Here is a 24150-nt window from a genome sequence, read left to right on the forward strand (position 1 = left end):
CTACTCTTGAAATGTACTACTCACACGGTGGCTTACACGTCTGTAACGCCAGTCTCAGGAGATCCCATGCCCTCTTCTGGCCTCCACAGGCAAACATGTACACAAAGATTGATGATTACTTTTAAAAGTTATACTTATTGAGTGTGTGTGTGTGTATGTGTGCACATGCACATGTATGTGCATAAGAATATGTGCTGTGGAGATCAGAGGAGTCAGTTCTCCAGTGCCTCTGCCCACTGAACTGTCTCACTAGCTCTAGTTTACAGTTTTAGAAGAAAGGAAAGTTTGATACAGGCTACAAAGGGTGAACCTTGAAGACCTGAACTAAGTAAAGTTTATCAAACACAAAAGGACAAATACATGTAATTCTCCCTGCGTGGGGGTCCCAGGGTAGGCAAGGTCATAGAAGCCAAGTTCAGATGCTGGTTGTGGGGACTGGGGAGAAGACGAAAGGCGCTGTGTGTAATGAGGGAGAGGAAAGCTTTCTGAAGATGGGCGGCAGGATGAGAGTGCGTTCAGTGCCTCTCACCTGAACACGTATGTATGTTTTAATACAGTAGGAAGTAATGTAAAGAAAAACGAGGGTGACGGGCATGGTGGTCCCTGCCTGCAACTCTGGCACTGGGGGATTGGAGGCAGGAGGATCAGAGTTGAAGGTCATCCTCAAGTACATGGCAAGACTGAAGCCAGCCTGGGCTGTGTACTCAAGAAAGAAAAAAAGTACTATTGTTTTTTTTTGAATATTTAATTATGTACACTTTTTAAAATTTTATGACAACGTTAGTTTTTAGAAAACTATGACCATCACATGTGTCATGAGCATTTGCATATAAATTTAATTTTTGAGACAGAGTTTTCTACAGCCCAGACTAGCCTCAAACTCCCTATGTCACTGGGGATGACCTTGAACTTATGATCCTCCTGTGTCCATCTTTCAATTACAGGGATTACAGGCAGGTACCATGTCATCCAGTTCTAGGTTTAAGGCAGTGCTGGAGTTGGGTCCAAGGCTTTGTGCATGCTAAGTAAGGATCTTACTAATGGCGCTCCATCACTAGCCCGTGTACATAGACTTTATGATATAATTTGGACTACACAGAGACCATTTACCCCTCCCCCCACATACTTCTCACCTTTAGTCTCTTTAGACAAGGATAGTTACTCTCAATTAGAAGAAGTGCTGTAGATATTTAGAGAATTTGAAATCCCAGAATACTAAATGTGCACATCAGCATTGTGAGTAAAGGCACACTGTTCACATCTAGCTTGGAGAATGCCGTCACCGTGCTGGAATATCCCTGTCCTGACCCTGCCCATCTCAGTGGTCAGACTGAGGACTCCGTGTGTGATCACCTCTGAATGGCTTGGGGAACCTGTCACTGAGTTGATCCATGAACTGGGTTGGACTCTGAGTAAATTAATGATATATTATCACATGAACATATGTTGTCACTGGTGAGCTGTAGATCACAAGTTTATCTTATTTTTAAAAATTGTCTCTTTTTTGTTGATCTCACTTTTTTTTGTTGTTGTTGGGTTTTTTTTGTTGTTTTTTTTTTTTTGTTTTTTGTTTTTTGTTTTTTTGTTTTTTGTTTTTTGTTTTTCGAGACAGGGTTTCTCTGTATAGCCTTTGGCTGTCCTGGAACTAACTCGGTAGACCAGGCTGGCCTCGAACTCAGAAATCCGCCTGCCTCTGCCTCCCAAGTGCTGGGATTAAAGGCGTGCGCCACCACCGCCCGGCGATCTCACTTTTTAAAAATATTATTTACTTATTTTTCTTGTTTCATAGATTACATCCTGAGTGCAGTGGGTCCTCCCTCCTCCCCTCCCAGTCTCCTACCTCCCCTGTCCCCATAGATCCATTCCTCCTTTTGTTTCCCTTCAGAAAAAAGCAGGCTGCCAGAGATATTAACCAAACATGGCATAACAAGTTATAATAAGATTAGACATAAACCTCATATCAAGGCTGGATGAGGCAACCTAGTAGGAGACAAAGGGACCCAGAAGCAGGCAAAAGAGTCAGAGACAGCCCCCCAGGTCCTCTTTGTATATGTTATGATGGTGTAACTTGGTGTTCTTGTGGGACTCCTAGCAGTGTGAATGGGCTGTCTTTAAAAAGTATCTTACTGTTTTATTTGTATGGGAATCTTGCCTGCCTGTCTGTGCACCAAGTACATGCAGTACCCGTGGAGGCCAGAAGAGGGCACTAGATCTTCTGGGATTAGAGTTTATAGCTGCCATACAGGTGGTACCAGGAATCAGACACTGGTCCTCTGCAAGAGCCATTTCTCCAGCCCCCACAAGTTTTTCTTATAACCACCTCTTTAACCTGGTATAAAGAGCAGAAGGATGTATGTATATTTATTTCTTCCTGGTCTTAGGCACTAACAGGCTAGCTTGCTTGCCAGTAAGTTCAACTTGTCATGTGCAGCCCTAATTCAAGTCAGGGTCTCCTGCACTTACTGAGGAGGAGCTGGACTGAAGAAGAAAGAGACGCTAGAAAACAACTCTGTGCATCCTCTGAGACCACTGAGGCTGGCCAGCCTCTAAGCTGGGCTGCTCCGTTTTGACAGATGGCCTTTCCCTCGACGCCTTTATTGCTACGTTGTAGAGCACTGCTGTATCTTGTTGTCCCTTCTAAAATTTCCTCTTTGTTCACAGTACGAGATGAGAACAGAAGCACGGAGAAAAAATCTTCTCATTTTGATTTTGCATTATTTAACACAAGAAGGGTATGTTTTCATGTGTTTATGACGATGCCCCTCCTCTCTGACCCTTCAAAAGCAGTCTACTTTTAGAGCGGTTTCATGGTTACAGACAAATGAGCAGAAAGTACAGTGAACTCCTTCTCCCCACCCATTTCCTATATTACTATTAATAACATTGCTTTATATTATTATTATTAGTGCTGGTGGCAGATCCCAGGCAAGCACTCTACAACTGAGCTCTAGGGAAGTCCCTTACTATTAATATTTCTCATTATAACATTTGTTATAACTGGTGAGCCCTTGCTGATAAGTGATATACTCCACAGCAACAAAAAAGTAATCAGTACAGCAGCCACACCCATATTTGGCTAAAAGCAAGGAAAGGCAATCAAATACGTAAGTCCTTATTTGATTTAAGCACTTTTAAAATTGTTTTGGATAATGGGAACATCACCAGATGTCAGTAGAAACAGGTAGCTTTCAGACGCAAGTATTGCAGTTGACAGTATTGAGATGTATTTAATATGCAGTTAAGTTACATGTCTGTCTATGATCTCACTGCTCAGAGGCTGGCACAGGAGGATCATGAATCCTAAGAAAGCTGGAGCTGTGGATTGAAACCTTATCCCTAAAACAACCAACCTGAAAACAAATCACAAAACCAACAACAACCAAAAAGACCCAACTCATTCAACAGCATTAAATAACCCAAACCAGAAAACCAAAACCAAGAAAACAAAATCCAAAACAAACCAAAAAGTCATACGGAATGTTCCTTATTGCGGAAAAGTCTCCTACACAGTTTTCTCTATAACGTGCTGCTTAATGTCGACTTGCTCTTTGTAGCGAGGCCTCTTGATTTGCAACTCCTGTCTGCTTTTATTTCTTAAACCCAGACCTAATCTCCTCTCTCCTGTAAACCTGCCAGCTATATGGATGCAGCTAACGCTTTGGAGGAGGAAACTAAACTGGGATTACGGCGCTTCGAAGTTTGTGACAACGTTGACCTGGAAACTATTTTGATGGAATACGAGAGCTATTATTTTGTAAAGTTCCAGAAGTATCCCAAGGTGGTTAAGAAGGCATCAGACCCAGGTACATAGGTTTGTGCTGGAAATAATGCTTTGTCCCGTTGTTAAGAATGGTGTTTCCAGTGGCCACATCTGTACTCCCAATGTCAGGGAAGTGGGGGGTCTGAAGACGAAAGTTGGCCTGTCCCTCTTCCTGCAGAAAGTGTTCCTAGGCTTATGGTTGGATGGTTCCCTTCTATGCCTGGAAGAGTAGACCAGAAGGATCTGGAGCCTAGCTCAGACCCAGGACTGACCATTCAAACAGGATTGCCTGGATTTTTTTGACATCCTCCTGTCTTGTTGGCCTTTGTTTGAGGAGCGTTTGTTAGGGCAATGAAAGCAGAGCCCCAGTGTATTGCAGGTGCTCTTCAGAAGGGCAGCATTAACTCCTGGAGTGATGGAGAGGGCTGTTGGAAGACTATAAATGACCAAAGACTGTTTCTTGTTAGGAAGCCCTATTATCTATCTTGAAAATAACATGGAAATGAGTATTGGTGAAGCTAATAGCTCATGTATAGATAATGAAATGCTTTTGAAAGCCATCAATCCAGATGGTGATCAATAGAATGCGAAGATCAGTGTAGGTCAGCAGTCACGAAGGCTGGCTAGAGGGAGGAGCCAAAGCCAAGGCCTAGGTTTTGTAGTAAGATTGACTTACAAGTCTGTAAGTAGGGGAAGTAATTATAAACCAAGGGGGATCATTGTCCTGTTTACAAGGCGCTTGTTAAGCCACAGAGTTTAACATTTCATGTAGGGACCAGGAAACAGAGGAACGTCAATTAAAACCAGCCAGGGCCAAGCCCAGAGGTGGAGGAGGCCTGAGGTTCTAGTGTTTGTTTCTCTTTACTCTGAGCTTTCTTCCAGTGAAGGACTCAGAACTCAACTCACTGGGCCAGTTGGTCGTTTTGAGCTGGGCCCTGGCTCCTCACACAGAGAGTCGAGCAGTGTTCCCAGCAGGGACTGAATTCTAGATGTCCCGGCCTCATCTGGCTTGGCACCCATTTTCCCCTGTGATTTGGACTCAGTATCTTCATTCTAGAGGTCAGTTGGCAGAATTTGACTCAGTATATGTTCCTGTCAGTCTCATGGGATTCTGGCATGCTCTGTGACCCAGAAAAACAGTGGCAAATTTATGAAAACTCATCATACCAAGCCATTCAGCCAGCCTGTGTGGGGGTATTGTCCCCAATGTGGGGTCTGCTACACATTCCCTAGACCTAGGTGTCTTTCTCTGTGTGACTCATAATGCCTGAAAAGCTAGGACTTGCTTCTCTTCTCTGGTCCCTTCACTTCTCATTAGACGAGCCAGCTGTCTGTGGTCTGGAAGCACATAGTTGTAATTGTAAGGACACTGGACGAGAATGTTCATGGAAGTTTGCTTTCTCTCTTAAAACTAAACGCTTCCCTTTCTCTCAATGTTTGTTTTTCCACAGTAGAAAATAATTTACCATCAAGAAGTGGAGGGAAGAACAAAAGGTAAAGTGATTCATTTGATCAACTTAACTCTTGCTTTCTTTTTATTTTTTATTTTTGAGACAGAGCTTCCTGTACACCACCCTCTGGAGTTCCCGGAACTCACTGTGTAGACCAGGCTGACCTTGAACTCACAGACATCCACCTGCCTCTGCCTGCTGGGTACTAGGATTAAAGATATGTACTTATATGCCAGGCCTGACTGTTTCAACCCTTAAGAGTGTGGGATCTCTTTCCTGTAGAATCTCAGTGCAACCCTGTGACTATCTGCCCCCAATGCCAGGCTGTAGCTATGTGACTTTGGAGTTCCCCCTTGTCACCACTGGCTTGACTTAAGCCAGTGTCTTTAGGTTCTCCTAGGTCACTGAAATTATGTTCAATGATATCCTGCCTTTCTTGTCCATGTGGCCTGGAACATCTGGATCTTCCAAGTTGAATGATTGACACCTAGTTCCCACCACCTATTTTTATAAACATGGAGCACGCCTCTGGAATATGCTGTGTTGGCTGCTTAGGGCAGCAGGGATTGTAGGGCTTTGCTAGTATAAAAAAGCCAAAAGCCCATGGACAGGTGAAAGTGTGGTTCCGGAAAGAACTGTACTACACATCCAGGGCAGTGAAAAAAAAATCCAGACTGTGCTAGAGAAAACCTAGATTGACATAATAAGCAATTTATTAGGTCTTAGAAGTGTGCATTCTGTATATTTCCCCCTGCCCCCACCCAGTGCTTCAGTTTTGTGAATTCAGTTCTTCCATCCAGCCAGAGAAGGAAGGACCCAGAGACCTCAAAGGGCCTCTTGGCCTCACCTGTAACAATGGCTGGATGGGACTCATGCTTTCTTCACAATAGTGACTCCAGAGCTCTTCTGCCCAAGGGCAACACTGCCTCTCACTGTCTTTCCAGAACAGTTTCAGTGAGTAGATGGAGATGCTACTGTTTTATTAACAGTTTCTGTAAAGCTGTTCAGCCTCTGGTGAGGGCCTTTTAAGAGGAATGTCCTTGGGATCTGGTTGTTTTCATTACCTGCTATGCCCTCAGGTAATTTACCTAGTACATACTTGATGAGTGAACACTGGACAGCAACATGTAAAAGCAAAGGGAGGGAGGTACAAACATGTGTAGCCACTTAGGGTTTCTGCAGTTCTTCTGAGTTGATGTCTAAACATGGCATGCACAAAGGTTTAACACCAAGTGGTTGGTCAGGAAGGAGAACCAGGAAAGTAATGGGCAGTGTTTCTGGGCATTGTGGGCTTTTAAACAAAAAGATTTATTTATTTATTTATTTATTTATTTATTTATTTATTTATTTTCAAGACAGGGTTTTTCTGTGTAGCCCTGGCTGTCCTGGAGCTCACTCTGTAGACCAGGCTGGCCTTGAACTCAGAAATCCGCCTGCCTCTGCCTCCCAAGTGCTGGGATTAAAGGCGTGCACCACCACTGCCGGGCCTAAAGTTTTTTTTTTAAATCTGAGTGCTCTGTCTGACTGTACACCTGCATGAGAGAAGAGGGCATCATATCCCTCTATAGATGGCTGTGAGCCACCATTTGGTTGCTGGGAATTGAGCTCAGGAACTCTGAAAGAGCGGCCAGTGCTCTTAACCACTGAGCCATCGTCATCTCTCCAGCCCTAAAGATTTATTTTATGTGTATGAGTACACTGTTGCTGTCTTCAGACACACCAGAAGAGGGCATCAGATCCCATTGCAGATGGTTGTGAGCCACCATGTGGTTGCTGGGAATTGAACTCAGAACCTCTGGAAGAGCAGTCAGTGCTCTTAACTGCTGAGCCATCAGCCATTTCTCCAGGCTAAACAAAAAGATTTTATTTTTATTTATGTGTGTGTGTGTGTGTGTGTGTGTGTGTGTGTGTGTGTGTGTGTGTTTTAACCACAAGTAAGTATGTGCACCACATCTGTGGAGAGCCCAGAGTCCAGAAGAGAGCGTTAGGTCTCCTGGAACTAGAGTTATAGGCAGTCATGGTCTCCCCAACATGGGTGCTTGAATTGAACTCAGGTTCCAAGATCAACACGTGTTCTTAGTCCCTTTGCTGCTTCTCTAGCTGTGCTGGGCACTGTTTTCTGCTGAGATAGTTGCTTGGTAACAGGGTGTGGCCTCTGGTTGTCTATCAGTCACCCAAGGGTTCTTTCCTAATGCTGTTCGTCACACCAGAGACTGCTCGCAGTTACAGATTGGCTGATGATCCAAGGGAGGGGAGGTATCTGAGACAGAAGACAGATTGGGGTTCAAAGGCTTGAAAAATTGTGGGATGGGCCTAAGATAATGAAGTTTGATGGAATAAGATTCAGGCTCCAACAGGTAGCTTCCCTGCAGCAAAAATCAGAAACCTAGAAATCATGTTCACAGTAGGACATTGCCCAAGGCAACACCGCTTCTGTGAAGTGTGATTTCAGATGTGGTTGTGTCGGTAGAAGACACTGGAGCAACCAGGGGTTTTGGCTGTAATGCAGACCCAGCTCCTTCCCCTCCTCAGGGTTATGTTAGTTGCTTTTCTCACCACTGTGTTTGTGTGATCTATAACCTCATTTAAACCACCCTAATTAGGAGAGTGTTCATGTATAAAATGCTTGGTATTCATTTCATAATTATTTCGTTTTTGTGCCAGCAGAAGGCCTGAAGCATAGTTTTCTAATCTCATGTTAGAGATGAGAAAAGATGCCCTAGATATGGCCCATGCCCACTTGCCATGAGTTCACCACCAGTGTGTGGACACTGGTGCTATTATGGACTTGGGTTATTTTGTTGGTCAGGTAGTTATATTAGGGATGGACAACTTTTCTCTTCCATAATGAACTGGAACCGAGGCAGAAGCTAAGATCATTTAGAACATGAGAGTCATTGTTCTAGTGACCCTCCTGCAGATACTTGCAAAGAGCTGAGGGAAGGGAGAAATTAAGACATGCGAACTCATGTTTGCCTCCTGAGACAGTCCTGCCTGTCTCTGACATTGTCTTCCATTACAACATCCCCATACGAGTTGTGTGTGTGTGTGTGTGTACGAATGAGGACGTACTGAACAAATTAGTCCTGCCCTTGTAATGATGAGTGTAACACATAAACTCAAATACTTGTGTTGTGATTGTCATGTACAGCCCACCAGCAGGCTCCCTTTGTCCCTTCTTTCAATGCAAATGCCATCTTTCCCAGAGTTGCTACTCTTCTGACATCAGTCCCATTAGTTTTTTTTTTTCCAGAAATGAACTGTACTGATGAGAAATCATTTTTCAAAGATGAATGACATGTGTCAGTAGAGATGGCTTAAGTTTTGCTGTCTTCCCATAAGCTCACCCCCCAAAGTATTTTATTATTTATTTAATTATGTGTTTTTGTGTGTATCTATGTGTGGTTGGTTGTCTGTAAAGGCCAGAAGAGGGTATAAAACCCCTTGGAGCTGGAGTTACAAGCTCCTGGTGAGCTGCCTGGTGTACTGGCAGGCACTGGGAACAAAACTCGGGTCCTCTGGAAGAGCAGCAAGTGCTCTTGACCACAGAGCCATCGCTCCAGCCTAAAAGCCTATTTTGATATTTACTGTGTGTAACATGCTAAGTAAGAGATGTCTTACCTAGAGGAAGTATGCTGAATATTCCTCTAGGTAAAAGTACATCCAGTATACTAAAGTATACTTTAGTATACTGGGTTACAATACTTTAGTATACTGGGTTACAATACTTCAGTATACTGGATTACAATACTTTGGTATACTGGATTACAATACTTTAGTATACTGGGTTATACTAAAGAACTTTAGTATACTGGGTTACAATACTTTAGTATACTGGGTTACAATACTTTAGTATACTGGGTTACAATACTTCAGTATACTGGATTACAATACTTTGGTATACTGGATTACAATACTTTAGTATACTGGGTTATACTAAAGAACTTTAGTATACTGGGTTACAATACTTTAGTATACTGGGTTACAATACTTTAGTATACTGGGTTACAATACTTCAGTATACTGGATTACAATACTTTGGTATACTGGATTACAATACTTTAGTATACTGGGTTATACTAAAGAACTTTAGTATACTGGGTTACAACCCAGACAGACCCGAGTCTTCTGATGCTTCATAACTTGAGTTGGGGGGGGGGGGTCTGTTTCCTCCTTCCACCCAGACATCTTCCCTGGTCTGATGCTCATAATGAGGTTGATGAGAGATGTTAACAGTGGGAGTATTCTTCTAAAACAGCTCTTCTCAACCTTCCGAATGCCTTTAATAATGTTGTGGTGACCCCAGCCATAGAATTAGTTTCATAATGTAGCTACTGTTATGAATCATAATGTAAATATCTGACATTCGGGCTATCTGATATGTGACCCCTGTGAAAGGGTCATTTGATACCCAAAGGGGTCTCAACCCACAGGTTGAAAACCACTGTTCTAAAGCAATGTTTGTTGTTGTTGGGTTTTTTGTTTGTTTGTTTTTGTCTTTTAGATTAATTTTTTTTTTCATATGGTGGGTTTTTGAAAACTAAAGCAACTTGCCAAAGTGTGGAAGCTTTGTGGCGTGGAGGAGGGTGAGGGGGTCCTAGGAGGAGGTGAGGAAGTGAGGAGTGAGCTCCAGCTCAGTTGGGAGGAGCCCAGAGGGCATGGAGCCAGGTCAGCTAAGGCAGAAAGTGCAGGTGGAAGAGCCTCACTGTGGTGCAGGCATGTGGCTTTCAGGAACTTGCTTTAACAAGTTTTAATAAAAGTGTTAAAATAAATATGCTCTACTAGTTACTTACTTACCTTGAATTAAATGCGTAGGATACTTTCCTGGAGGTTTTTGTTCCCTTCCTTAGGCTGACGAATGACAATTGTCAAAATCTCCCCAAGATATATCACCAGAAGTCACGACCCAGAACTACAGCAGTGAAGACAGGGGACACCAAGTCTGTCAAAGAACACCCTAAACAGGTCAGGATAGCACACCTGTGAATGGCCTCAAGAAAATACCTCATATCTTTGTGTGTGTGTAGTTTTTTGAGGTTCCCTGTTTAAAAATTGCTGTATGGTTTAATTAAATTGTAGAAGTCCCTGAATACTGGTGATATTTTAGTATGCTGGAGCAGAAAATGGACTAATTCCTAGATTTGCCAGCTCCTTCTCTAGTTTCAGCATAGAGTAAGGGTACTGGAAGGGGTTGGGCTGGCTGGTAAGATTTGGCATCTCCTTCTGGGCTTTTGCAAAGCACATAGTATTAGTCCATACCTTATATCTCAACTAGGCTTTCTAGAAGAGAAGGCAGCAAGAGAAATAGGCCCATCTAGAACCTTCTTATCTAGAACAAAATATTCCAGATTTTTATGTGAAAGGACCAGTAGAAACTGAGAAAAGGGACAGAAAGTTAGTGCTGAAGACTAGTGGGACAGAGAGAAATAACCACGGAATTCTGTTGGTTTGAAGAGGGTCTTTGGCTGTCCCCAAGGTAGAAGGGAGGTAATATGGGACAGTTGAGTCCCACAGGAGGTTGGATGACTCTGCTGAATCCCCAGATTCACCAGCCTTGGTCAGAGGAGAAAAGACAAGCCAGTGGGTGGAGATGGACTGCAGATGGGTATTTTTCCATGAGCAGGCAGCTTTAAAAGCCATAGCCTGAGTCTCCTCAGCTCCGGGAATAGCTCCTTCCTTATAGGCACAGAGACATCAATGAAATCAATGGGAAATCAGCGAGCCATTGATTCATGGTCCTGTAAATCTGAGAAAACTTGGCCATTATATAGAAGTGGTATCCAGCATCCATTGGCTTTTGTGTGGAGGATGGGCAGTTAGAGCCAGAGTCTCAGCTGCTTCCACAGCTAAGCCATTCACACATCTTCCTTCTTTTCCAGGAGACTGTCACTAATGCTCAAGCAGAGAGCACTGACTTTGGCCTAAACATATCAAAAATCCACAAAGATAACCCAGAGGAAAAGGCCCACCCACGAAGAGTAAGTGGAGCTCGGGTCCTAGGAGAGAAGGGGGAGTTTGTTTCTAGAAAAAGGAAATAAAGCACACGACTTTGTGAAACATGAAAGTGAAGACAGAAGCATTAAAGACTGGCTGGGAGAGGAGCTGAGAGGAACTTCCCATGAGGAGCAGAACCCCAGATTCTGGTCCCCTCTCCTTTCTGGGAGGACGGTCTAGAGTGATCCTTCTCTAGGGATTAGTCTCCTCATTTGCAAACGGAAGTGTTCAGAAGAGAGAGCATCCTATGTTCCTTTCCGCTTCAAAATCCTGTGATTAGCTGGGCTGTAATCAGGTGCTAGAGTGTTTGCCTGCCATTCACAAAACTCTGTGCTTGTTCCCTGGCATCAGAGATGATCAAGAAAACACAAAGAATTCCATGATTACCACGATAAACATTGGTGAGCTGCACTGTTTACTGAGCCATGGTCCTGTACTTATCTGTTTGTGTCCCTGCCAAGGGTAACTGAGCCATGGTACTGTAGTTATTTGTTCATGTCCCTGCCAAGGGTAGTTGTTTAATGCCCCTCTGCTTGGAAGTGTGGCTCCAGACTTTGTTGCAGCCTGCTCTGCTCTGCCTGGCTAGAGACAAAAGACTTAACAATGCCTGAATAGTTACTATAACAAAAATGTTGCGACCTGCTCAGCTCTGCCTGGCTTGGCCTCTCAAGTGCTGGGATTAAAGGCGTGCGCCACCACTGCTCAAACTGCCGCGCCGTCTTTCTAGAGAGAGAGAGAGTGGGGATAAGGGGAAAGTGATGCACAGAATGGAGACAAGACAGAGGTTCTGATCAAGTCTCATTTATTGAAGGGAAATCTGGGGTATTTATACGCTTTTGCCATGTGCCTTGTAGGCACGTGGATATGACGTAAGCCTTACAGGCATGGATAGCACGTGCACCGTGTGCCTTGCAGGCATGTATGGCGTGGACAGCATGTGGATAGCTGCTTTCTAGCCGCTTTCTGCTGAAAGTCGGCTCCCAACAAGACTTAAGAGGAATTATTTGTGAACTATGGAAGGTTAGTTGGTTTAGGACTGATTCTGTGCTTAATAGATATTGCTTCACTCCCATTCCTCCTCCCCCTCCTCCTCCATCTTCTTCTTCCCTTCCTCTTCCCCCTCATCCCCATCCTCCTCTCTCCCCTCTTCTTCCTCTTTCCCCTTCTCTTCTTCCTCCTCCTCCATCTTGGTTTATTTGTTTGTTTGTTTGCTTGCTTGCTTGTTTTAAGACAGTCTCATTGGTGGCATGGAACTCACTATATAGACTAGGTTGGCTTCAGACTCACCACCTGCCTCTGCCTCCTGTGTGCTGGGCTTAAAGATTTGCACCATAGGCTATTTCTGCCTTTTTTTTTTCTGATGAAATTCAGGTCTGACTTTGTAAATAATAGTTTCTTCAGGAGAAGAGGCCCAGATGGAAGGATGTGACAAAGGCAGGGATAGTGGACCCTTTTGCAAGGAGGAGTGCATGCTCCTGATGAGGGCCCTCCAGCTGTCCTTAACTCCTCTCCTTCAGTGAAGCTGTTGAACCATGGGCTGCTGGGTTAGCTCTGGTCTGCCCTGTAGACAAACTGATAGCTGACGTGTGTGCTGGAAGGGCTTCCAGGCCCACTGAGCTCCACAACACAGGCAGCTGCATGGCCTCTGAGAACAGACTGCTGCAGGAGACAATGCGTCTGCCTCTCACTGAAAGATGGTCCCTTGTTAGTCCTCATTGCCTTGTCACAGTCTTAGTCCCCTGTGATGTACATGGCAATTTTGTGGCTTTAGTCTCTTGTGAATGCTCGCACTCATATAAACAGGTGCCTCTGATTGGGTCACAAGGAAGAAACTATTTAACCCAGCACTTAACCTTTGAAAGATTCTGGCTATAAATTCCGTTTCTAGCAGAAATGGCTTTGAGGTAAAATGTATATAGAGCCCCCACCCCCACCCCCACCCTCCACATAGATTTTCAAATGTTCATGGTCTGAGTGACAGGGCCTAGGGGCTTTCCTCTAAGAGGGGTCTCTCTATCACCATGTTAGGGACTCTAGCCTTGGATTCTGGTGCCTTGCTGAAAATGTTAAAAGTGTGTTGTTCTCTGGAGCACCGGCTTGGGAGTCAGTCTGTCGAGTCCATAGTGGGTCAGGTTGTTCGGCACCATCATCCGAGCCTTCTGTGTTGTTTCGTAATCTGTAAAATGGAGACCATCACATCACCTGCTGTATTGGAGAAGGAAAGGGAACACCCCATCTCTGCCTGCCACATAACAAGCACTCAGTAAACACCGGTGATTGCTCCATCACCTGCCTACCCTGCTAATCTCCTTCCCAAAGGGAACAGAACCAGGAGCCTGGAAGATCATCTCAGTTACACTTTGTATTGTGATCAGCGCTTGACTTAAGGGAGGAGGGAGTTGGCTCCCTGCTTCACAGCAGGCAGAGCACGGTGGTGTGGCTTCAGTCTGTGGTAGTGCGAGCTTTTAGTTGAGTCTCCTTCTGTGACAGCCAGCCAGGAACTAGAAAGCTAGACTAGAGTCAGAGGTAAGAATAACTTCACAGGGCTGCTCTTAGCAGCCAGTGTGTGCCAGGCAGGCACCATGTTACAAAGGTTCTATAACCTCTGAACAGACCGTCACCGGTGCCTCTTAGGGCACACATTCAGAGACACGACCCTATGGAGGATGTTTCAGAAGCAAACAAAATAGCAAATATCTGGGTTTGAGTCCTGGCTTCAGGCCTTTGTTAGTCTTGTGGCCCTGGGCAAATTGTTTAACGCCTCTGGCATCCCTCCACAGAAACAAAATTAAAACACCACTCACCACTAGCAGGCATGATCATGAGCTGAGAACCTTGTATACCTGGTCTGTCCCAGGCCTTCTCTGAATGCGGCCTGCTAATGCAGTGAGCACAGAGAATTATCTCTGTCCATGTCCCAGTGGGCTCTTCCTGCCTGTATAATGTTTTAAAAGGATGTGGTCAGACAGGGCAAGTAGCCATATAAGAGAGCAGATCAGTGTCAGCAATGCGAAATGCCCATGGATTTTATTAATCTAACTCCAATCTAAAGAATAATTTAGTTTTCATTTTTACTGAGTCCTGATATCTTATTCATCAGTAGTTCATCTCTCTCTCTCTCTCTCTCTCTCTCTGTGTGTGTGTGTGTGTGTGTGTGTCTGTCTGTCTCTCAGAATTATATATATATATATATATATATATATATATATATATATATCCACACTGTCACTGTCCTCAGACACACCAGAAAAGGGCATCAGAACCTATGGTTGCTGGGAATTGAACTTGGGACCTCTGGAAGAACAGTCAGTGCTCCTAACCGCTGAGCCATCTCTTCAGTCCCCAGCTTTTTCTTAAGACTTGAAGTTTGCCTGCCATGCAAGGATAGGCACATGCAGCTACTAAAGTTACCGAGGTTACCCTGCTCTGCTCTCATGTGTTCATGGCTTAAATAACCATTGCTCCCTTTTAGGGGCAAATCATTGACTTCCGAGGACTGCTCACAGACGCTATCAAAGGAGCCACCAGTGAATTTGCCTTGAACACCTTTGAATGTAACCCAGACCCTTCAGTAAGTGACCAAGATATGTGCCTCCCCTTTTACACTGCCCAGATCTAGTGGGACTTCCAGAAGTATCCTTCTGAGTCCAGAGAACTTTGAGATCTAGTCAAAGGTCATAGCAACCAGGCACCATTTGTTTCGCCAAGACCCTGTTTTTCTTCCTAAATTATGAAGCAGTTTTGTAATGCTAGCCTTCTGCTCCTCTCACCAGGAGCGATTGCTGAAACCTCTGAGTGCATTTATTGGCATGAACAGTGAGATGCGAGAACTGGCAGCGGTGGTGAGCCGGGTAAGATCTGCTATTCAATTCACAAATTTATGGAGGCAGACCAGGGCTCCTGGAGCATTGTGGGCTGCTTCTTTTATTAATAACAATAAATATGATCATTTATTTATAAAGTGCCCCCACTTGCAGAGGCACTCATATTGTTTAGAGGCACAATAATGCATGATAAATAAATTATAGAATCATAAAATTACAATAGAAAAAGCCCACCATCCTACTATAGGGGCCAAGAAAACAGACAGCAAAAAAGATGCAGAAAGGAAAGGACAGGTGAAAGGCTTTCTAGCAGGCCCCAGAGCCGAGGAAAAAGGCTTCTAAGAAAAGCAAGGAGCGCAGGTGCATTTTATTTAAAGAGCCACAGTCTGGAAATACAGGGGTCTGGGTGCGTGATGACCTCAGACTTGGAAATTTCCATGAATATAACACGATTTGTAAGAAAGATTTTTAGCACCAGGCTATAGCTACTTCCAGCTTGTCCCCTGGAACCTGGCAGTGAAAATTAAGGGACAATGACATATCCTTGAAGTCAGATGACCTTTGCTTTCTAGAGCCTTCTCTTTCTAGCTATATGGTTTAAGGCAAGCTTCTTGGAGTAAGAGAAGATTATTTGACTACAGAAGACTTTTCTAATTTCCACTGATCTCAATTTAATTGAATACTGAAACTGAGGTAGACTCAAGAAAATGCTTTAAAATCATCCAGAAAGTTCAGCTGGAAACAACCAAGGGTGACTCTGATCTCTCTCCAGACAGTAGATACACACTGCATAACCACAGCAGGCATGTAGAGGACCTGTGGACGGAGGGGAGTGACACAGTCCCAGGCCTTACCTCAAGAGACTGTCTGCATAGATGAGTGCATCCAGACAGCATGAAGAAAAGGATGTAAGAAAAAGTGGAAGAGAAGAGGGAGCTGGAAGGCACTTGGAATAAAGGTGGGGTGGAGAGAGGGGCAGGGTTGTAGAGGAGGAATCCCGAGTATCCAGGACGGAGAATTGGGTAGAGAGATAAGAAAGTCAGAATAGTAACCCTCTGTGGTGTAGGTCATCCTGTATGCTGACAGATCGCTTGTTCAGTGAGGTAGATGGAGAAGAGAGGTCAGCTCTGAGGTTTTCACCAGTGGAGGGTAAAGACTAAGCTGGGTCAGGATACACAAGGAAGCAGACGACAGCTCTTTTCATGCCCACAGAAATCTGTCGTCTCCTTTCTGTTTTTGCAAGAGGATAACCTGACGGAAGTTCAAGGTAGGGGCTCCACACTGCCAGGGGAAGCCACCATTCAGCTTCTCGAATGCATCCAGTGAGGGCGAGATTACTAGCTCCTGAGTCACACCTGTTGAGTTGTGGCAGCTAACTTTGGATATACATAAGGAAGAACTGGGAAATTAAACACTTGTTAAACTCAATATTGACTCCAGATCATGGAGAGAAATATAGTTATCTATGGATGGCAACTATCAGAGTAGATGTATCTTCACTGTGTGCCAAGCTTTTCTAAGAAAAGCCTCAATCAGAGATGCATGTTCTTCCCAAGGTTTGAAAGCCTGGAGTCAGGTGTGACATAATCCCTGTCACCCCAGTACTTGAGGTTGAAGCAGGAGGACCCCTGCCACACAGTGAATTCCAGGCCAGGGGTACAGAGTGAGACCCTGTCTCAAAACACAAAGTCTTAGGCCATTTTTTGGGTTTTTATTTTGTTTTTGTTTTTTTTTTTTTGGTTTTTTTGTTGTTGTTGTTTTTGTTTGTTTGTTTTTTTCGAGACAGGGTTTCTCTGTGTAGCTCTGGCTGTCCTGGAACTCACTCTGTAGACCAGGCTGGCCTTGAACTCAAAAATCCGCCTGCCTCTGCCTCCCAAGTGCTGGGATTAAAGGCGTGAGCCACCACCGCCCGGCAGGCCATTTTTAAAACATACTTTTAGCCGGGCAGAGGCAGAGGCAGGCGGATTTCTGAGTTCAAGGCCAGCCTGGTCTACAGAGTAAGTTCCAGGACAGCCGGGGCTACACAGAGAAACCATGTCCTGAAAAACAAAAACAAACAAACAAACAAACAAAAAAATAAACCAAAAAAAAAAAAAAATCCCCAACCCCCCCCCATACTTTTATATTTTTGAAACATGTGCACATATCATTAAGTTTAAAAAAAAAAAAGTAGCTGAAGAAACATTTTCCAGACTTGTTCTTAGTCAGCATGGCATAGACAAGAGCCTTTAAGGAAGGAGCTGCCCTAGACACTGTTAGCCTGAAACAGCTCCTGTGGAGAAAGGCCCCTGAGTGACTGTTCAGAGGCGTCTTGTGAAATTGAAATTGGGAAACTGTAAATTAGTTATCAGTAAAAGCTACTTAATTGATTACCCTAGGGTGGTTGCTACAAGGCTCTCCTGAAGAGGGGAAACGCTTAGTTCTTGGCCTTCTTGAATGCCTGCAGAAGCAATCACTCCAGCTGGAAGGAGGGAACGCTCCCTAGGGGAAATGGAAATTGGTTTCAGGGGAGCGTAGGAGCAGTATGTCTTTTACACAACAAATTAAGAAAGTGTTTGCCAGATCACAAAGCTAGACGACACCCAGCGTAGGCGAGGATCCGTTTTTCACTAAAAGCTAGTATAATTTGAAGGTATTTGTTGACTGTGGCATGAGTTGATGGAAGGCAGGCATAGCTCACTGTTAGGTCTCCTCCCCCACTCCTCAGCTCCTAAAAGTACCTTATTATACTATCAATACCCTCTTCAGGGAACGTCATTGAATACTTGCATGCCATCTCTTTGCTGAACTAACCCCAAATTATAATGTATGATTAGTGTACATTATAATACTTGTGAAACACTTTTTTTTTTTTTTTTTTACCACCAGCACGTTATATACTATTAAGTCAACTGTTCTGCCCCGCATTGTTTATTTCAGAAGTGGAAGAGAACATTAGTTTTAACAGAATAATCCCATGCACATTGCAGGACATTTATCTCCATAATCCCAACATAAAGTGGAATGACATTATTGGACTGGACGCAGCCAAGCAGCTCGTCAAAGAAGCCGTTGTGTACCCAATAAGGGTAAGTATGGAAGCCATGTTCCTAATCACTGTCAACTGGACAAGCGGTTTCCAGAAAAGAAAGCATGGTGATTCACCTGTCTACGAGTTAGCCTTCTGATTGGGCCACGCTAGGTCAGTGCACGCAAGCTCAGTCTATTCTGTAGCTCTTCACATCTCATCCTACCTACAGCCCTTGCAGAGAACCCGGTTAGGTGCCCAGCACCCACATCAGGTGGCTCATAAGTACCTGTAGCAGGGAATCAAATGCCTTCTTCTGGTCTCCTTAAGCACATAAAATAAAAATAAATCCTCCTTAAAAATCCCCTTCTATATTGGTTCAAATCAAGTGTCTGCACAAAGCTAGTGTGGAAATATATTTTTTCAGATACTGAGTACTGGCCCATTAGTTTGCCTTCCTAGCAGTCCGCTAAGTGTAGTTTAGACAGACGTCCCAGGAGAGAAGCCTCTCACTGTTTGTATAGATTCCCACATATCCCTAACCCCCAGTCCCCACCAGGAGCTTTGCTTTAGCTTCTCTTGAAGACTCAGAGGCAGTCCCTTCCAGAGCCATGGCCAGCAGGGCAAAGGTGCTGTTGTCATCACTTCTGACTGTTCTCTACATCTCTCACAGAGCAGTTGGGCAAATGGAAAAGGTGGTCCTCTTCAAGAGGGGAGAGGGGGTAGTCAGAGTATTGCATAGTGTTTGCTGTCTAGCAGAGTGCCCTGTCACTCAGGGCTTTAAAATAACAATCATCTGTCCTTCTGTGAGTGGGCAGTCTGGGCTTGATCCAGCTAGATTCAAATGATAGCCACATGATATTGTTTGCCTGGCTCTATCCCATGTGCAGGGCATCAGCCAAAGTGGCTGGGGGATTGGGTTGGAGCTGGGGTACATGTGCAGCCAAGCCCTTTCCATGTGCCTTGTCCTGTGACAAGCAAGTCCATCTTGTTCACATGGCTCTTAGAAAGAGGGAAGGAAGATCAAGTCCTACTGTGAGAGCTTTCTCATAGCTTCCCTCTCATTTACTCACCTGATGTTTTCAAATTGCCTTTTATGTTTCCCAGCATCCTATTGGGCTGGAAAAGGTCAGAGGGCCAGGCCCAAGTGAAAGTGGTGGAGAAACACTCTACCTTCTTCCACTGGGAGCAGCTATACAGAATTTGGGGCTAGCAACTATACTCATAAGAAAACAGACAACCTACAGCTGCATATTACTACTTACTGACTCCATGAAGCTCTTGATTTTGGGGTACTTTAATTCTAAGGGAACAAAGCCTATTACATCATATTATCTTTCCTCCCTCTTTCTTCTGCTAAGATAGGAGTAAGAAATATATTGGTATCAGAACTAGGAGAGAAAACAGCATAGAACATTTAAAAGGACAGAACATTTTATTGGCACTCTGGATATGTTTTTGTTTTTCATTATTCTGGGGAACAAACCTTTGACATGTGGACAAGAGATCTACCACAGGGCTACAGCCTTCCCCCTTTCTAGATGTGTTACTTTCATGGTAGTATGCCCCTCCCCCTTAATCGGTAGTATCAATTTCCCAGCAGCACTAGCGAGCCAGTAAGCCCACGTAGTAGTTTCACTACTGTTTCCCTTTCCCTGTCTGCTGTGAGTTGAGTTCTGTCCAGCTTCTAGAAGGTTTGAACTTGAACTAATGGAAGAGACTCTGAAATCTGTGCTGAAATCTGTGCACGTCCTCTGGGAGTGAGTGTCCCCAGTCTCCACAGTAGGCTTTGTCATAGCTCCCCATGGGCAGACACCCTCATAAGTTGGTTCTGGGATTCAACCTGGATTTGTGTCTGCTTAGCAGTTTTAAAAAGGAGCTAAATGTTCCTTAAAGAACTTAGAGAGAAAGGAAATTATATGCAAAAGAAATAACTATTGTCACAGAGAAGACAATAGCTGCATATACCTTTCCTTTCTCTCTCTCTCTTTTTCTCTCTTTTTCTTTCTTCCTTCTTTTCTTTCTGCCTTTTTTTTCTCTTTCTGCCTTTCTTTCTCTTAAGAAGCCACAAAAATTAAGTTTCAAAAAATTAATTCAAACATTTTACCCACTGTGAAAATGCCATTGGGACAAACAAAATACGGGAAGAGTCATAGGGCGGCCACTGTGTACTAACATTCTTGTCCGGCTGCTAAGGCTGTGCCGACCACTGTGTTCACTGTGTTCATGCCCCTCTTCTTTGTTCTCCAAGTACCCACAGCTATTCACGGGAATTCTCTCCCCGTGGAAAGGACTACTGCTTTATGGGCCCCCAGGTAAATACACCTTCTGTTGTAGTCCTGGCAGTGTGTGTGTTGTGAATGTGCTGCCCTCTGTCTCTGCCTGAGGATGGGGCGAAGGATGCCTGTGGGAGACCGGGCTCTGCCTGTCACTGAGGCAAGGAGCACCTGTTCATGCTTACGCTCATGTTTCCCTAGGCACTGGGAAGACTTTGCTGGCCAAAGCAGTGGCCACTGAATGCAAAACGACCTTCTTTAACATTTCCGCATCCACCATTGTCAGCAAATGGAGAGGAGATTCCGAAAAACTGGTCCGGGTAGGAACTCTTAATATTCTTAAAAGTCAGTGTTCCGGAATACTAAAAAACAAAATTATGTTCGAGCAAATTTGTTTTAAGGTGATATATATCTTAGATACCACTTGGATTATGACTACCAAAAGCCTAGGAAATGGGTTGATTATTACATATGGATATTAGTCATATCGTCGTCAGCAAAGCATGGACTTCCTTCTTTGGAATTTTACCAACTGTTCTTTTCTTGATTCATGCACTTTAGGAATAAAAGCTAGGATAAAAGTCTCTAAAGTGGCCTAGTGTTTTCGCCACTCAAGAAACATTCATTATTAAGCGTGTACAGTATATCCAGTTAACATTTAGTGAGAGGCTGCTGCTGGGTGCCAGAGCCTACACTAAGTACTGTGTGGAGGAATTGAGAGACTTAAAACTTAATTATCTTTCGATGTTCTGAGCAACTTTTCTGCCATGGTGCTCAATGTCTACGCAGTGCATACTCTTTCCCTGAAAGGCTGTTTCCATCTCTACAACATCTCATTCCTGGCCCATGGCCCTGTCACATTTTGCTGTATCTTCCTGTTACCTTAAGAGAACAGCTGCTTGTGATGTATACCTCCCTATCAAGGGGGAGCCTTGCCAGACATCCCGTTAGACTGTTGCCTGCAGTAGGACAATAAGTAATCAATCCCAAGCGAATGTAAAATATTCTTTCTGAATTATTCTAAAATACTGCTCTGGAATTGTGCTCCCTCATAAATACTAATTTCCAAGTGATTATAGACTGCTTAGGAGATGTAATAGAATATTTTTAAAAAGTTGGTTTTAAAAAAATAAAACCCTACCTATTATTTATTACGTTCACTATTTATTTATTCATTCATTTTCTGGGGATTAAATGCAGGCCTTGTGCATGCCAGGCAAGTGCTGTAACACTAATTTAGAGCCTTAGCCCTTCGATATTGTTTTCAAGTTGAATTTTTTAATGAATTTTTATTACCCCTTCAACACTGATTTTCTGTCCTGTTGTTATTTTGTTTATTGTAGTGGTAGTGTTTTGAGGCAAGGTCTTTTTGTAGGTGTAGCTCAGGTTGGTCTTGAACTCATGATCCTCTGCTGGGATTACCTCATTCTCCTAGGTAATGGGATTATAGGCATATACTGCCATGCTAACTCAGGTCACATCCACAGGACTCCTGCTCGTCTGCTTCTACATGTATGGATCCCTGGGGTTCTGGTTAACCCTATTCTAGAGGGCTGAGATTCAGTTAATTATGGTCATTATCAGCCTAAAACTCTTTGTGATGTCTGTTTAACTTCTGTGGGCTGAGTAACAATAAAACAGCTCACAAAAGACTCCCTACCCTGAATAGATAGATCCATGTCCTAACATGGAAAGTGTTTTGAACCAAGAGCACAAGACATGAAAAAGTGGAAATATCCCAGACTTCCTAGACAAGCCTTAGGTGGACACACACATTCTGTCTTTTCTCTCTCTCTCTCTCTCTCTCTCTCTCTCTCTCTCTCCTCTCTCTCTCACACACATTCTCTCTCTCTCTCTCTCTCTCTCTCTCTCTCTCTCTCTCACACACACACACACACACTCAGATATTTCATGAATATCCTCAACAGAGATGGAGACAAGATGGTTTTGTGTTTAGTATTAAATGACTAGAAATGCCAAATCACAAGATTGCCCCCCTCTCTGTGAGCATTGTTTAGTTCAGAGTCGTTAGTTTGTTTTTTCTGCTTTAGTATTTGTGTCTTGTCAGAATCCTAGGAGCAAGGCAATGATTCCTCTACTTTTCCATCCCCTTGACCATATATTTAAAGAAACTAGCTTTATGAGAAACGCATGAAAGCATATCTTTCTTTGATTTGGAATCTGTGATCTCATCCTCACGTCCCCACGGGAAGAACTTTACTGACCCAGCCATCTCCCAGGCTCTGGCAGGAGTGTTTTACAAATTACTTTAGAAGATACTTATATGTCTTTCTTTTTCTTATGAAAAGCACATTTTAATTTAAGTATTTGAAAAATATTCAAGAAGAATCTGGAATCCTCTGCCAGTCTTGAAGGATCTCATTTCTTATTTCTGTCTTAGTTCCTTCTGGAAGTTATTTTTTCCCTTGCTTTTGAGATGTGGGGAAGATCCTCACCTGGAGAACTTCCTTCATTCTGTCAACTCCTTCCTGTAAAGGATGTTAGAGAAAGCAAACCCTTCAGGACCTGCTCCTAAATCAGAAGAGTGTTTTCTCTCATTTGTTTCTTTTTCTACTCCAATTAAGGAGTTATTTATAGGGAGCCTTGGGGCTGTGACCCTCCCTCCTCGCCTAATGTTCCTGCCCCTTAGGAGCTAAGTTGAGTGATCTCTTTAGCAAATGCACTCACCTGTTGATGACTGCATCTCCCCCCACCCCCGCCCCGCCATGTGATTTAACTTCCTCTAAGCACCCCTGTACATTTTAGACTAATGCTTCTAGAAGCACTTACCAGGATTCTATTTATTCTCTGGGAATGGAATCTGGAGACCTAAGCCCTGAGTGCAGTCAGTTCTTCCAACTTCATGTGTAGGAGAGGCTCCCATACCTCAGTGAGCTCCTTAAACTGTGCGCGGGTCTGATCTCGGGATCCACTAACCTCTCTTTCATTGGGTAGATTAGTGGCTATTGTAATCACCTTTAACATCAAGTACAATCAGGCTTCTCTTTCTGACAAGGAAGAAAAGTTACTTGCTCCTAATTGGCTGGGCTCCCCTGTGTCAGAGAGGTGCGAGTGATGAGTCCCCCAGCCTTGCCCTGTGCCATGACTTCTGCTGGGGAGGTGTGAACAAATGAGTATCCACCCAGGTAGGGTACTGGTAACACACCAAATATGGGATTCTACTCAAGTCTGACCTATTCAACCAGTGGGTTTATTGGGGTATGGTGATCACAGACATGAAAACATCTATAGCCCACGAGATCCACTCAACATAGGGGTAATTCGTGGAAGCTGCAACTCAGTAGAGAGGGTGTTTCATGGAAGCTCCAACCCAACATAGGGATGATTCACCGAAGCTGCATCCCTGCTGTTCCCTGAACAACTTTCAGGAAGCTCCACCAATCACTCCCAATCACCAATCACCAATCACCAACTCACCAATCACCTCCCGAACCAGTTGTTCATGCTTTTATAACCATGGGATCAGCCTTGTGACACAATCTTGTATTTCAGGAGCTCTCTGAGCCTTGTAAGTTCTCTTATTTCCATAGCCTGTAACTTCCCTTTATTCTCTGAGCCTTGCAAGTTCCCTTTACTCCATGAACCTTTTAAATTCCCTGTGCTCCTTGGGTCTTGTAGGTTCCCTTTACTTCCTGAGCCTTGTAAGTTCCCTGTACTTCCTAAACCTCTTAACTCCCTTTTCTCCCCCGAGTCTTGTAAATTCCCTTTATTCTCTGAGCTTGGTAAGTTCTAAGTTCCCTTTATTTCTTGAGTCTCTTTAGCTTCCCTCCTTTGTCCAGGAGGGTATAAATGAAAGGATGTTGCTAAGCACCACCCT

The 24150-nt window shown here is 43.9% G+C and overlaps 1 protein-coding gene across 8 annotated transcripts in view; it reads left to right on the plus strand.

The window, feature by feature from the left end:
• The window catches only part of Katnal2 (katanin catalytic subunit A1 like 2), a 68420-nt gene that overhangs the window by 23103 nt on the left and 21167 nt on the right, over nucleotides 1–24150 (plus strand). For 4 of the 8 annotated variants that reach the window (XM_034518264.2, XM_076912432.1, XM_076912433.1 and 1 more), the window contains exons 2-11: nucleotides 2662–2732; nucleotides 3637–3803; nucleotides 5212–5254; nucleotides 10062–10176; nucleotides 11091–11189; nucleotides 14678–14776; nucleotides 14979–15056; nucleotides 17999–18097; nucleotides 20288–20351; nucleotides 20514–20632. In XM_034518264.2, the coding sequence (XP_034374155.1) occupies nucleotides 2662–2732; nucleotides 3637–3803; nucleotides 5212–5254; nucleotides 10062–10176; nucleotides 11091–11189; nucleotides 14678–14776; nucleotides 14979–15056; nucleotides 17999–18097; nucleotides 20288–20351; nucleotides 20514–20632 (954 nt within the window). Of the gene's footprint in view, nucleotides 1–2661; nucleotides 2733–3604; nucleotides 3804–5211; nucleotides 5255–10061; nucleotides 10177–11090; nucleotides 11190–14677; nucleotides 14777–14978; nucleotides 15057–17998; nucleotides 18098–20287; nucleotides 20352–20513; nucleotides 20633–24150 lie in introns of all 8 variants that reach the window. The other 4 variants (XM_076912431.1, XM_034518265.2, XM_076912435.1 and 1 more) reach the window with 3 other exon arrangements.

This window comes from Arvicanthis niloticus, chromosome 14, assembly GCF_011762505.2.
Source record: "Arvicanthis niloticus isolate mArvNil1 chromosome 14, mArvNil1.pat.X, whole genome shotgun sequence".
Classification (NCBI taxonomy): Eukaryota; Metazoa; Chordata; class Mammalia; order Rodentia; family Muridae; genus Arvicanthis; species Arvicanthis niloticus.